General features: G+C 42.6%; 1 protein-coding gene across 1 annotated transcript in view; it reads left to right on the top strand.

Annotated features, from left to right (window-relative positions):
* The window catches only part of CERKL (ceramide kinase like), a 70,531-nt gene that overhangs the window by 33,089 nt on the left and 24,649 nt on the right, over positions 1 to 12,793 (top strand). Inside the window, exons 4-5 of the mRNA XM_015406079.1 lie at positions 2,771 to 2,834; positions 9,997 to 10,139. Of these exons, the coding sequence (XP_015261565.1) occupies positions 2,771 to 2,834; positions 9,997 to 10,139 (207 nt within the window). The remainder of the gene's footprint in view (positions 1 to 2,770; positions 2,835 to 9,996; positions 10,140 to 12,793) is intronic.

Genomic DNA, 12,793 nt, shown 5'->3' on the forward strand with positions numbered 1-12,793 from the left:
GAGTTGCCTCTTAGGTTGTTGGAAAAGGGTGTTCGCTATGACCAGGGTGTTCTCTTGACAAAACTCTGTTAACTTTTGCCCTGCTTCATTTTGTTATCCAAGGCCAAACTTGTCTGTTATTCTGGTTACCTTTTGACTTCCTACTTTAGCATTCCAGTCCCCTATGATGATGAGGACATCATTTTTTGGTGTTAGTTCTAGGAGGTGTTGTAGGTCTTCATAGAACCGGTCCACTTCAGCCTCTTCTGCATCAGTGGTTGGGGTATAGACTTGGATTACTGTGATGTTGAATGATTTGCCTTGGAATCGGACCGAAATCATTCTGTCATTTTTGAGATTGTATCCCAGTACTGCCTTTTGCACTCTTTTGTTGACTATAAAGGCGACACCAATATTTTTACGGGATTCCTGGCCACAGTAGTAGATATAATGGCCTTCTGAGTTAAATTTGCCCATTCCTGTCCACTTTAGTTCACTGATTCCTAAGATATCAATGTTCAGTCTTGCCATCTCATTTTTGACCTCGTCAAGCTTACCTTGATTCATAGATCTTACATTCCAGGTTCCTATGCAGTATTGTTCTTTGCAGCATCGGACTCTCCTTTCACCATCAGACACATCCACAACTGAGTGTCCTTTCGGCTTTGGTCCAGCCGCTTCACTCTTTCTGGGGTTACTTGTACTTGCCCTCTGCTCTTCCCCAGTAGCATATTGGACACCTTCCGACCTGAGGGGCTCATCTTCCTGCGTCATATCTTTTAGCCTTTTGATACTGTCCAGGGGGTTTTCTTGGCAAAGATACTGGAGTGGGTTGCCATTTCCTTCTCCAGTGGATCACACTTGGTCTGAGTTCTCTGCTGTGGCCTGTCCATCCTGGGTGGCCCTCCACGGCATAGCCCACAGCCTCATCGAACCATGCAAGCCCCCTCGCCACGACAAGGCAGTGATCCATGAGGGAGGATTGCCCTATAGGGCCAAACAAACAGGCCATAGTGGCCAGTGCTTTCCTCAGATGCTTTTTCCTGGCACTGATGTTCCAAGGTTTAGTCGCAATGGTATTAGATAGATCTGTCCTCCATGAATCTGTCAGATCCATTTTTAAAGCCATCTACACTCATGGCCATCACTACATCCACTGACAGTAAATTCCACACTTTAACTCATTGGATATTTCCTTTTGCCAGCTCTGAACCTATTTCCTAACAGCTTCATTGAGTGCCCCTGAGGTTTGCTATTACGAGGGAACGCCAAATATTGCACCTCTTGAGTATTAACATAGCTTAATATTTTATAGTAATAACAGCAGGGGTATTTGAAGACTGGGCTTCTACCTTCCTCGCGTTACGATTTTAAGGGATGGGTGGCTATGTTGCACAGTGGTGGGAATGGGACAACTCTGTTTCTGGGCAGTCCATGCTTCTCTTTTGGTGCAATCTGAAGTTCAAGAGGACAGCACGCAGGGTAATTCTGTTGTGTGACTTGAGTTCCTTATTTGCAACTTTGGGCCAGAAACAATGCTATGAGGCCAATGGCTACCCATCCATACCAAGCAGGTGAGGCTACTAAGTTTGCTTAATTAGTAAGAATAATGGCAGGACTTGAAATTTCTTTTTAAACAACCACCCGGTGCATTTTAACAATATTTTTAATCATGGGGTGGGGGCAAATGTATTATCGCCAAGGACAGACAAGCATGAAAGATTAATGTAATCTTGCATATAATAATGCACATTCTTACACAAAAAATCCATCTGGAAGTGTCATGTCAGTCAGCAGAAATCTTTGATGAGTGGATGCAGCTGGGCTGTCTCTTCTGGCAAAGATGCCCCAGAAAATGCTCATTGTGGTTATGATGCTTTATGCCATCTGCGGGATGCCAGTTTATTCTTTCTTTGCTGGCATCTACTGTACTGCGCAGGACATCAGCAAACAGAGACGGCGATGCAGAGTGACAGGTTCATTTCCTCCAGAGGCTACGTACTCTGGTATAGACTTGTCTTGCCACCCTCCTTGTGTTACATTGTTTCGTTACTGGTATTTGGTTCCATTTCTTATTTACCATGATTTAGCTTGTCCAAGTTAGAAATTTGCATATACTGATGCAAAGATCATGACACGTTTGTGTAATTCAGTTATATTTAGGATATGATTACTTCCAGCAGAAAGTGTCAATTATGCCTTTTCTAGTGATTCTGTTCTGTAGGTCACTAAACTTGTGTTATAAATGTAATATATCTTGCTGAGAAAATAAACGAACTATCTACCTTTCATTTACACAGTGTTGAACAGGTCCTGAGATGTCACACAACTTTTCCTCCATGTTCAAAGCATAAGGAGGAAATAATGACAATGACAGCTCTCCACAAAAACCACACAATTAGTACTGCACACTTACAGGGACTTTGTATGTCTACAGTTGCATCATTCAGCACTACTTTGACAGACAGGTGAACTTGTGCTTTAGCAAGAGGTTCTGCTGTTTCAGGGCCAAAATGCCCAGAATTATACTGAGTACACTAAAAGTAGCTCTTCTACTTTTTCACCTTCCTCAGGGCATAGAGCAGGGGGGTCACTGGGGGAGTGGGGGGGAAGGTAACTGGATTTCCTGCATTGTGCAGGGGTTGGACTAGATGACCTTGGGGTCCCTTCCACCTCTATGTTTCTAAGATATGCCTTCTAAGATATATATATCATTTTAGTTTCATAAGTACAGTGTTGTTTTACATTGCTTCTTTTTTCTGTGTTTTAACACATGATGTTTCTTTTGTAGTGACTGAGTATGAAGGACATGCTCTTGCCTTGCTTAAGGAATGTGATCTGAAATCCTTTAATGGGTAAGGGTATGTTTTTTTCTTCTTCTTACTGTAAGGGTGGCACTGACTGAGGGAAAAGATGATAGGTGATGAGGGAGCAAAGACCCCCTTTAATAATGACTGAGATTTTATCTCTTATTGTACTGCAAAAATCCACAGATTCCTCCCAGTCCAGTTATTTTATGTGTTAGCTATGGAGTTCCCTCATCTGCTTAGGCTTCCCTATTGAATAGGTCAGTCAGTGCTCAGAAGGGCACTCTGTGCATCAGAGTGCTCATGGGACTGAAGATCAAGATGTTTAGAGTTGCATAAGTGAAACACCACATAATTTTAATGTATTTTCCCCAGGGCTTTTTTTAAAGAAAAAGCCCAGCAGGAACTCATTAGCATCATAGACCACACCCAACAGCAGAAACTCATTAGCATATTAGGCCACATCCTGACAGCACAGCTCATTAGCATATTAGGCTGCACCCCCATGCCTTCCCTTGGCTTGTTTAGGTGCCCCGCAGCTGCGGGGAGCCCGGGGGAGCCCCCACCCTTGAAGGGAAGGGAAGGCAGTTTAAACTGCCTTCCCTTGGCTTGCCTGGGCAAGCCGGCCCTTGGACAGGCTGGGGAAGGCATAGGGAGGCATTTAAATGCCTCCCCAATCCTTCCAGGGTTCCCCCTGGCCCGCCCACCTCGGGCCCGCCCACCTCGGAGTTGCCAGGGGGGGTCACTCTCCAGGCCTCCCCTCTGTAGCCACACACACAGAGGTTTTGGCTGTAGTGGGCGTGGCCAACTCTGAAGCCAGCCGGAACTCTGTTCCTGTGCGTTCCTGCCCAAAACTAGCCCTGATTTTCCCAATTATATATGTTATTTATACTTCATCTGAACTTAATACCATGCTCATTATTTATTTTTAGAATAAAAATGATTTAAGTGATTTATAACCCTAACAAAGTTTCATATTTCTGCATCTTTCATACATTCCTAACAAAATAAACATTAGATATGTCTTTCAAATAAAACGTTTTATATAAATAATGTACTATTTGATGTCTATATAAAACTATCTACGAGTGTGTGTTTATGGTCAGAGCTACTGAGTGTTGCACCTCTGAAATGTCAAACATAATACAAAGGCCTTGTGTCCAAGCAATTGGGTCTGCAGGCAGATAAACCTGTTCAGAAGTTTGGAATCATCATTTCAGGCTTGGAGAATAACGTATCTCCCCAGTATTGGTAATCATTAGGACAAGTGCAATAACCTGCAATGACATATGGGGGAAGGAAAGAGGAAAGGAGAAGAAGCTCAAGGAAGGGAGAACAAAAAAGGTAGTTAGATCCTCTGCACCTTAATTTTAACTTACATGCCATTTCCCTGTAAATAGAACAGCCTGGTGTTGGGGATGCTATCAGACGATTCTGTGTTTTGTATGATAGTCACAGAGTGGCAGAAATTGTTCTTGATAACTTAGCTTTGAATTCCTTTCATTATCTTTGCCTGTAAATCCACCCAGTGATAATGACTGGTATGTAATCTGCTCATCTCAATCACACACAGGAAGAAAATTTACTAGGCAGGCCTAGGGTCTGCTGGCTTCCAGTATCTGAAAATGGGAGTATTTGATGATGTGTGTTTTTTTTTTTTTTTTAAAAGAGTATTATGCTCAAAAGTTTAATTTGATTAGATGAGATTGTTGACATGGGGATGATCATAGCAAACATAAAAACAAACAATGAAAGCTTTTTTATATACAACATTCATTGGAGTTGCCAGTTAATCAGTGTGCTGGATACTCAAGTTCATAGCTCTATCCTGCCTCCCTGTGCAGAGTAAACCCCACCTCATGCCCGGTGGGACCCTTCCCCTCACAAACAATGGAGCTGCCCTTTGCAACATGCAGACAAGCGGGCGGCTGCCCAGGAGCCCTCCAACAGGGCCTAGAGCTCCCTGCAGTTTGAGGCAGGCTGATGGGGAGTGAGGCATCAAAGATGATGTCAGCTGACAGTGGTGGCTGTCAGAAACCCAGCAGGCATTACACTGGCCAGCAGGAAAGCCAGGAGAGGGGTACACGTATGCCCAAAGATGTAAGGGCATGGCAGCTGAGAGTAAAGCACTTGCCCCTTGGCAAATGCCAGATAATAAAGTGCCAGATAACAAAGCTTTTACAGTTCTTTCACTGAATATTTAGCCTAGACATATTACAAATAATGTTCATGTTTGCTGAGACTTGTGTAATGAAAGTAGAATAAATGGTATTTTGTGTATAGCTGAATTAGTAAAGATAGCAAAAACTGAGACAAAGTAATTCATAGTATTGATTTATATTATATTTTAATGCAGGCCCATAGCTACAGTGGGGCATCTCGGGGCCCGGCCCCCTGACTTACCGCCAAGGCGCCCTGACTTCCCACCCAGCCCAGACGCTCCCTTGGAGGTGTTTACAGGGGTCTGTGTGGAGTGCCCCCTGACTTATTTAAGGGCCCCCCAAATTAAAAAAATCCTGGCTACAGGCCTGTTTTAATGTTATTTAAATTAGTTATTTCATCTATAAAAGACATTAGGACCACTTTCCTATTGCTATTGTTGTTGTTATTATTATTATTATTAGTAGTAACAGTCAGATGTTTGACTGGTAGATGACATTCTGTAATTTGAGATCTAGCTAAGTTCTTGGGAATTGCAGATGTATCTTCTCAGGATTCTTGCTGTTCCAAGCAACACTGTCTTTTGGAGCTGAGCTGGTGTTATTTGCTCAATGCCCAGAATGTCCAGGTGTTTCTTGAGACTTCTAGGCACTGCTCCAACAGGCCCATAGCCAGTGGGAGGGGGCTGCAGATGGCACCCCCTATTGAATTTGCAGCATCCTGCACACACTGGTCCCTGGCAAGATCCAGCTGGCTGCTTCTTTCCTCCTAACCACCGAGTCGCTGCTTCCGATCTTCCCCTTCCCACCCTGGGGAAAGAGGCAGCCTTGCTTGCCTCATGCTGGCACTCCCATGGCAGGGAGGAAGGCAGACTGCACAGTGGCGCGCCAGGGGCCCAGGTCAAGCCTACCACTGGGAAGAGCTCTGCCAGGCCGAGATGGTGGGAACTAGAGGCAAAGCAAGATTTTGATTCCTGCTTAAGACACTGTACCCATAGGGGGCTGGTGGAGTTCCTGGCTGGCTGAGCCCTGGCAATGGGTGGCTGTGCCAAGCATGACAACTTTCTAGTTCCATGGAAAATCCTTTGCGGGGTGAGGAAGATTGATCCACCATGGAAATCATGGCTTTCATGCTATTCATTTTGAGTGCCTGCTCTTATGTAGCTAGAATGAGTCCTTCCATTTCTTTCTTCAGGTGTCCATTTTGGAAGCACTTCCAGGTGTTTTCATTACTAACTTTGTTCTCTGTGTCTTTCAAACATTGCCCATGCAAGTGTCACGGGCTGGGATGCAGGCAGCGAGAGAGAGAGTCCAAGTCCAGTCCAAGGTCACAGCCAAAGTGGGAGCCGATAACAAGAGTCTAAAACACAAACCGGGAGTGGAGTCGTTTAGAGACGAGGTCAAGGAGCCAAGAGTTCAGGACACGGGTAGAGACCAAAATACAGGCAAGGTGGTTGCAAAGCGTCGTCAAATCGACTAGTTGCTGCCACAAGGAACGAACGTCGAGTGGTGAATGTCCAATTACACAAAAATTTTGGAAACAAGTTCATTCCCAGATCTGTGACATACTGTCTATAGAACGTCCTTACTCTCCTGACTTCATGCTACTTGATTATTGGGTGGATATATGTATCCAACACACAGCCAAAGTATCAATATCTAATTTATTAGCGGCTGCTAGATTAACTATAGATAGTACCTGAAACTGACCAACACCCCCCCACCTTAAATTTATGGTATGCTAAATGATGGGATCAATTTTTAGTTAGTAGAATAATAGACAATCCATTCTTTTTTGGAGCTCCTGGTATCATGACTCAGGTAGTTCATTTGGAGCGATGGTCACCAGTTTTCACTCTCCTTTCCAATAAAGGAGTCCTTTCCATAAATGATCAACAATTTAACTGGTTAAAGTTTTAAGGAATGTGATCTTGTGCTCTTAGACTTATTCGATTGACAGCTTTCGATGTATGTTTTCTATTGTTTGATATTAGACCTCTCTGTATGGACTTGGTAATTTTTTAATTTTTTTATAAATAAATTTCATTTAAAAAAGACAAAGTAGAAGTAAAACGAGACAAAGAAAAGACAACAACTTTCTGGAAAGAACTCTGGGAAGACTCAAAAGAATACAATAAAAAACCATGTGGATCACAGATGTGGAAAACAAACTGAAAGGAAAGCCAATAGAGGATCTTATAATAACCCTGGAAAGCCTGCAAAAACAATTCAAGAAAGTGAAAAACTGGACAGTGCCTGGAAGGGATGGAGTCCATGGCTATTGGCTTAAAAAGCTGACAAGTCTTCATCTACAACTAGTGCAAAAGCTTATTGATGTGCTCCATTTCAAAGCAATAGAAGACTGGATAAAAACTAGCAGGACATCTCTCATTCTGAAAACCAAAAAAAAAAAGAACAGTGCCAAGCAACTTTCACCCCATTACCTGCCTCCCAACAACTTTTTAAATATTGACAGGAATTGTAGCCAATTCCATTCAAGAATATCTAAAGCTCAATTCAATTTTACCACATGAACAAAATGGAATTTTCCAAAAATCCAGAGGCACTAAAGATCAGTTACTGATTGATAAAATGGTCTTACAAAATTGTAAAAGGCAGAAAACCAACCTGAATGTTGCTTGGATTGATTATAGGAAGGTATTTGATTCATTCCGTCAAAAATAGATCCTGAAAACACTAGAAATGATAGGAATCAGCAAAACTGTAATAATGTTTATTAAAACTGCCATGTATAAATGGAGCACAAGGTTGATAGTGAATGGAGAAAAAACTGGAACAGTTAATATCAAATGAGGAATTTTCCAAGGAAACTCACTATCACAATCATTCTCAACTGCACAGGCCTAGGATACCAGCTTTCAAAAACAGGCCCCAGAGGTTTCACATTTACTGTGTATGGATGACTTGAAAATGTATAAAAGGTCATCATCACAGAGTGATTCTTTACTGAATACAGTTTGAATAGCAATGAAATTTGGCCTTGACAAGTGTGCAGCATTAGCACTGAATAAAGGAAAGATCGTTGAACAAGAAGAGCAACAAGAAGAGTTTGGATTTATACCCCGCCCTTCACTACCCAAAGGTGTCTCAGACATCAAAACACTGATCTATGAAGAAAATGACAAGTATCTTAGAATTTTGGAAGCTGACAATATCAAACATACCCTTGTTAAGAAAAATACAACCAAGGAGTTTTACCAAAGAGTTTTGCAAACAAAATTAAATGGAGGCAACACAATAAAGGCAATTAACAAATGGGCAGACCCTGTTCTATGATACGCAGCTGGCATTATTAATTGGAAACAAGCAGAATAAGAAGCAACAGATCGCAAAACTCGCAAGATAATGATGATACATAATTTACCACACCCTAGAAGTGATGTTGATCATCTTTTATGTGGAAGAGGTCACCTAAAAGTTAAGCAAGCAGTTGAAGAACAAAAACACGTACTGAATACACCAAGAAAAGCAAAGAGAAACTTCTACTTAAAGTGTACAAGGCATACTTATTTAAGGTTACAGAAATAAAAGACAAAAAGATTGGAACAGAAACTCCCTTTGACAACTGGAAACAAAAGCACTTGCTGTCATGAGTACTGACGAGGGTGAGCTCCTGGCTTCAGCAGAACCCACACCTGGCCCCGATGATGCATCGGAGGCCGAGAACTTGCCAAGGCCGCCTGCATCAGCAACAGCTGATGAGGAACAATCAGCAGCAAACAGCCCCCCTGACTCGCCTCCACGGGTTGCACATTTGAGGAACCGACTCTGCCAGGACTTGATGCCCGGGCGACGGGAGGCACGCCTTCAGGGCAGACGCTCACGACAAGCATTAATTAGCAGCAGTGGCTGAGGGGCATTTAGTTCCCACCATAAGTGTTACACTGTTCCTATGTTGCCACATTTCTTCCAACAGTACGGATCATAAGTCTTTGATATTAAATGTAATTAAGTGAGATATTGTACCAGTGTGACATCAACTTAAAGAGCTGCACTCAGATATTAGCTATTGGGGTGGTATTCGCCTGTGAAGCCCATATCTACTTCCATTCTGCCTCATTAAGAGCTTGAGGAAGTAGAGAATTCCACTTAAGCTGATAAGTTAACAAGGCTTTCCGTAAATGCAAGATCAAGAATTTACAGATAAAAGAAACCAGGCCCCTAAAATTGGGGGCATCTTTGCTTATTAAGATTAAGTCGTTTATACAGGAGTACAATTGATAATATGTTAGCCAAGGATCCTCTGACCACTGAGCTGTTCCGCTTTTTCCTTCTTAATGATGCCATCTGAACAAAGCCAGAAGGCGAGGCTAAACATACCTTTCTCTCTCCAGCTGCAAAAATCATCTGTTAAAAAACCTGGACCAAACCACTCCTGGTGGGTAAATGTAGAGATTGAGATCAGAGGAGTTAATTTATTTCTATGTCTATCCCAGACATGAAGCATATTACATAAAATTGGACTTCCTTCATGTCTGGAGATCTGAATCTCGGTTGTACCCACATCGTCTCTGACATCAAGAGAGGGAATACATATTGGGATTCTATATCTGCCCAACCAGTATCTACTTTGTCATCTCTCTCCAGTGATTTGTAGAACTGTCTTTGGTTAGTCTGAAATTAGAAGTTTCACCTATGTTGCTGGATCCTAGTATTGTACCTCATGCTCTTCTTGGATATTGCAACATTTTAAAAATTTCTTCTGCAACATGGGCTGCTGTTTTTATATCTAACTGATATTCCTTCCTTATCTTGTTTCATTCTTGAGTTTCATTTCTTTTAATTCCTTTATTGCTCTTAAGTCTGATTCTTGTTTCATTCTTGAGTTTTAATTCCTTTATTGCTCTTAAGTCTGAACTGCATTTGTTGTTATTGTTATTGTTGATGATGATGATTGCCTTAATGGTAGCAGCAAAAGAGGAAGACATGAGATGGATTAACTCAATGGAAGTAATCAATTTAAACGTGTGATGTCTGACAGTAAATTGCTTTTCTTGTATTGAAGAGTCTTCTGATTTGTTCTGTTTTAGGGTGGTTTGTGTTGGTGGAGATGGGACTGCCAGTGAGGTGGCTCATGGTATTTTGCTTAGAGCCCAGATAGATGCTGGGTGGGACAGTGATGATATTCTTGAACCAGTAAAAGCACAAGTTCCTCTTGGAATAATACCAGCAGGTAAGACTCTAGTACAGTAAATATGAATCTGTTGGATGCTGTAGATAGATTTTTGGTGGTAGTTGTGGTGGTGGTTGTGATAGGAGCATCTCTTCAGGATTTTACTGTTCTTCATTTTCATGATATTGTTCCATTACAATCTTTGCTTATAGTTTTTATTCTGAAGAGTCTAATAATTTCTTCTTCCTAATGGCACCCACCGTACTCTTTTTATGGCTCTTCAAAGAAGGTTACCATATCTTCCTCACAGGCTTGAGCATAACAGTGTAAAACTAACCTTTGCATCTAATGTTGGACTATTCGTGGAGACATAACAATGACTTCACCATAGCAGTAGTAGTTACCTGGCCACAGACCAGTTGCAGTCTTAAACAGAGTTATACCCTTCTTAAACCTGTTGATTTCAGTGAGCTTAAAATGGTAAGTGGACTTAGAAGTCTCTGTCTAGGACTGCACTGTTAACAGGCACCTTGGGTTCTTCGGAGCAGTGGTTCTCAACTGGTGATACACAGAAGTCGGTAGTACACAGAACTTGTCTAGGTGGGATGCAGGGTTTTCATAACAATTGCTTATAATTCACTCTCCCTTAGTCCCCGTGTTCACCTGCAGGTCTGATGGGCCCTCTCCTGCTGATTTACCCAGGGATTACTCCCAACAATACTACTACAATTTTTCTATCTTTAAAACTTACTATAAAAGTTAAATATAATAACAGAATGGCTGTAAATGCCTTGAGCCAAGAGGAAAGGTGGGAGATATATATATGTGTGTGTGTGAAGTTTTGTTTCTGTCATGGTGGTACTTTGATAGAGTGACTGAGGGAACATGAGAAATGGAAGGTTGAGCTCCGCTGGTTGAGAGAAATATACTTGCAAAGGGGTGAATATCACCCCCATTGGAAATACTGCTGAGTCTGTCATCAGATGCCAAATTCTTCAAGTTCCTCATAATCTTGAAGGATGATTTGGAGTGGCTGTTCTTTTGTTAAATCGTTCTTTTTTCTGAATCCAAAGTGCCTTTCTTGCTCTCTCCTTACCCATCTTAGATAAGTTAGGGGGCACAGATGGTTATTGAGAAGGGACCTGCTCTTTGAACACATCTGCTTCTTCCCTCCTTGCTGCTCTGTAGAACAGCACAGCCTCTCACCAGTGTGGCAGAAGCACTGTTTTAAAAGTAGCCATACTTTGGCACATTTCTCATTTGATGCTATGGTGAATGTGGACTGGCCCACCCCTGACTACACCAAGTTGGCCATTAAACATTCATCAGAGTCATCCCAGGTCATGGATCAATTTAAACTTCTATTAGTTGATGTGTGATGCTTTCTCTTTGTTCATCCTTAGCTCTGCCTGCAGAATCTGATGGCCTCTGTAAGGATGCATGTGACAAACAAAGTGAGAAAGCACTTAAGAAAAATGTTTGCTTCCTTTGGTTTACTCAGAGCTCCCACAACCAGGTTTTTCTTTTTTAGAAAGGTGTATCTGTTGGTTAATAACCTGCTAGCTAAGAAGGTAAAGAATGGGCTTGAAAAGGAAATATCCTTGGCTGCACCTTTGGCAGCAGATTAATCTGTTGACTTCATCCAGTATTCCCTCAGAGTTGTGGCTTCTTATGTGGCCTATGTGGTGCTACGTCTGTGGCCCCAGAATCTCATTCTAAGCTGGGCAGTGTGCCTTTCCAGATGGGCAAGCTGTTTGGTGATCCTTTGAAACCTATTCTCATTGACACAAGATAAAAAGAAGCTTTGCCATCCCTGAAACATGGCAATCGACATTCCAACAGAATGTATTCCTTTTATACATTCTCCAGGGCTGAAGTCTCTAAGGCCCCCACTAGGTCCTGAGACTTCTGTTCTGGCAGTCTCAAAAACCCAGTGGGAAGCCCAGTGCTTTTCTGCTACTCCTTTTAGTAGGAAAAAACCAAGAAGGGATCACAGGTATCCATATAGGAAGTGCAACAAACAAGCAAACACTGTGATATAAATGACTAAGGCCCCTGCCACACGGGGGGAAAAGGGATGGGCTGAAGCGCGAGTTTTGAAAGCCGCACCAAAAGAAACACGCCGCGGTGGGATCACATTGATCCCCTGAGCACAATCAGATGCTGGGGGAAGCGACGGAGGGGAACGGGAGACTGCCAAACTGCGCATGTCTGAGCATGCGCAGTTCAGGCAGGAGACGGGGATGTGCCGGCAGAAAGACGGGCCGGCGATCCCACGACCGGCCTTGATGCGGCCGTCGTGGATGAACCACCTCGGTAGGTGGTTCATTTTTGATGCGTCTCTTCGGGGGAAGGGCCGGATCGGGGACGGGTGCGCAACGCTGCCCAGATGTTGCAGTGGGATCGCGCCCATTTGCTCCAGCCCCGATCCGGCCCACTCCCGGCCCAAAATCGTGTGGACAAGGGCCACTGTGATATAAATGACTAAGACATTTAGTAAGAATCATATTATATTATAAATAAAACTTTGCAATATTACAAGTTCATCATTCTCAATGGGCACCTGGATATAAACTCATTTCATCCCAATCTTCCTCAGGAGTAATCCTATTGTATTGAAAGGTGTCAGCCTCTTGCTACAGCTCAATGTTCAATGCTTAACTTCTTCTTTATGGTCTTCAAGTAATCCTGGAAAATAACCCATGGTATTTTAA

Source organism: Gekko japonicus, unplaced genomic scaffold, assembly GCF_001447785.1.
Source record: "Gekko japonicus isolate JY-2015 unplaced genomic scaffold, Gekko_japonicus_V1.1 scaffold630, whole genome shotgun sequence".
NCBI lineage: Eukaryota > Metazoa > Chordata > Lepidosauria > Squamata > Gekkonidae > Gekko > Gekko japonicus.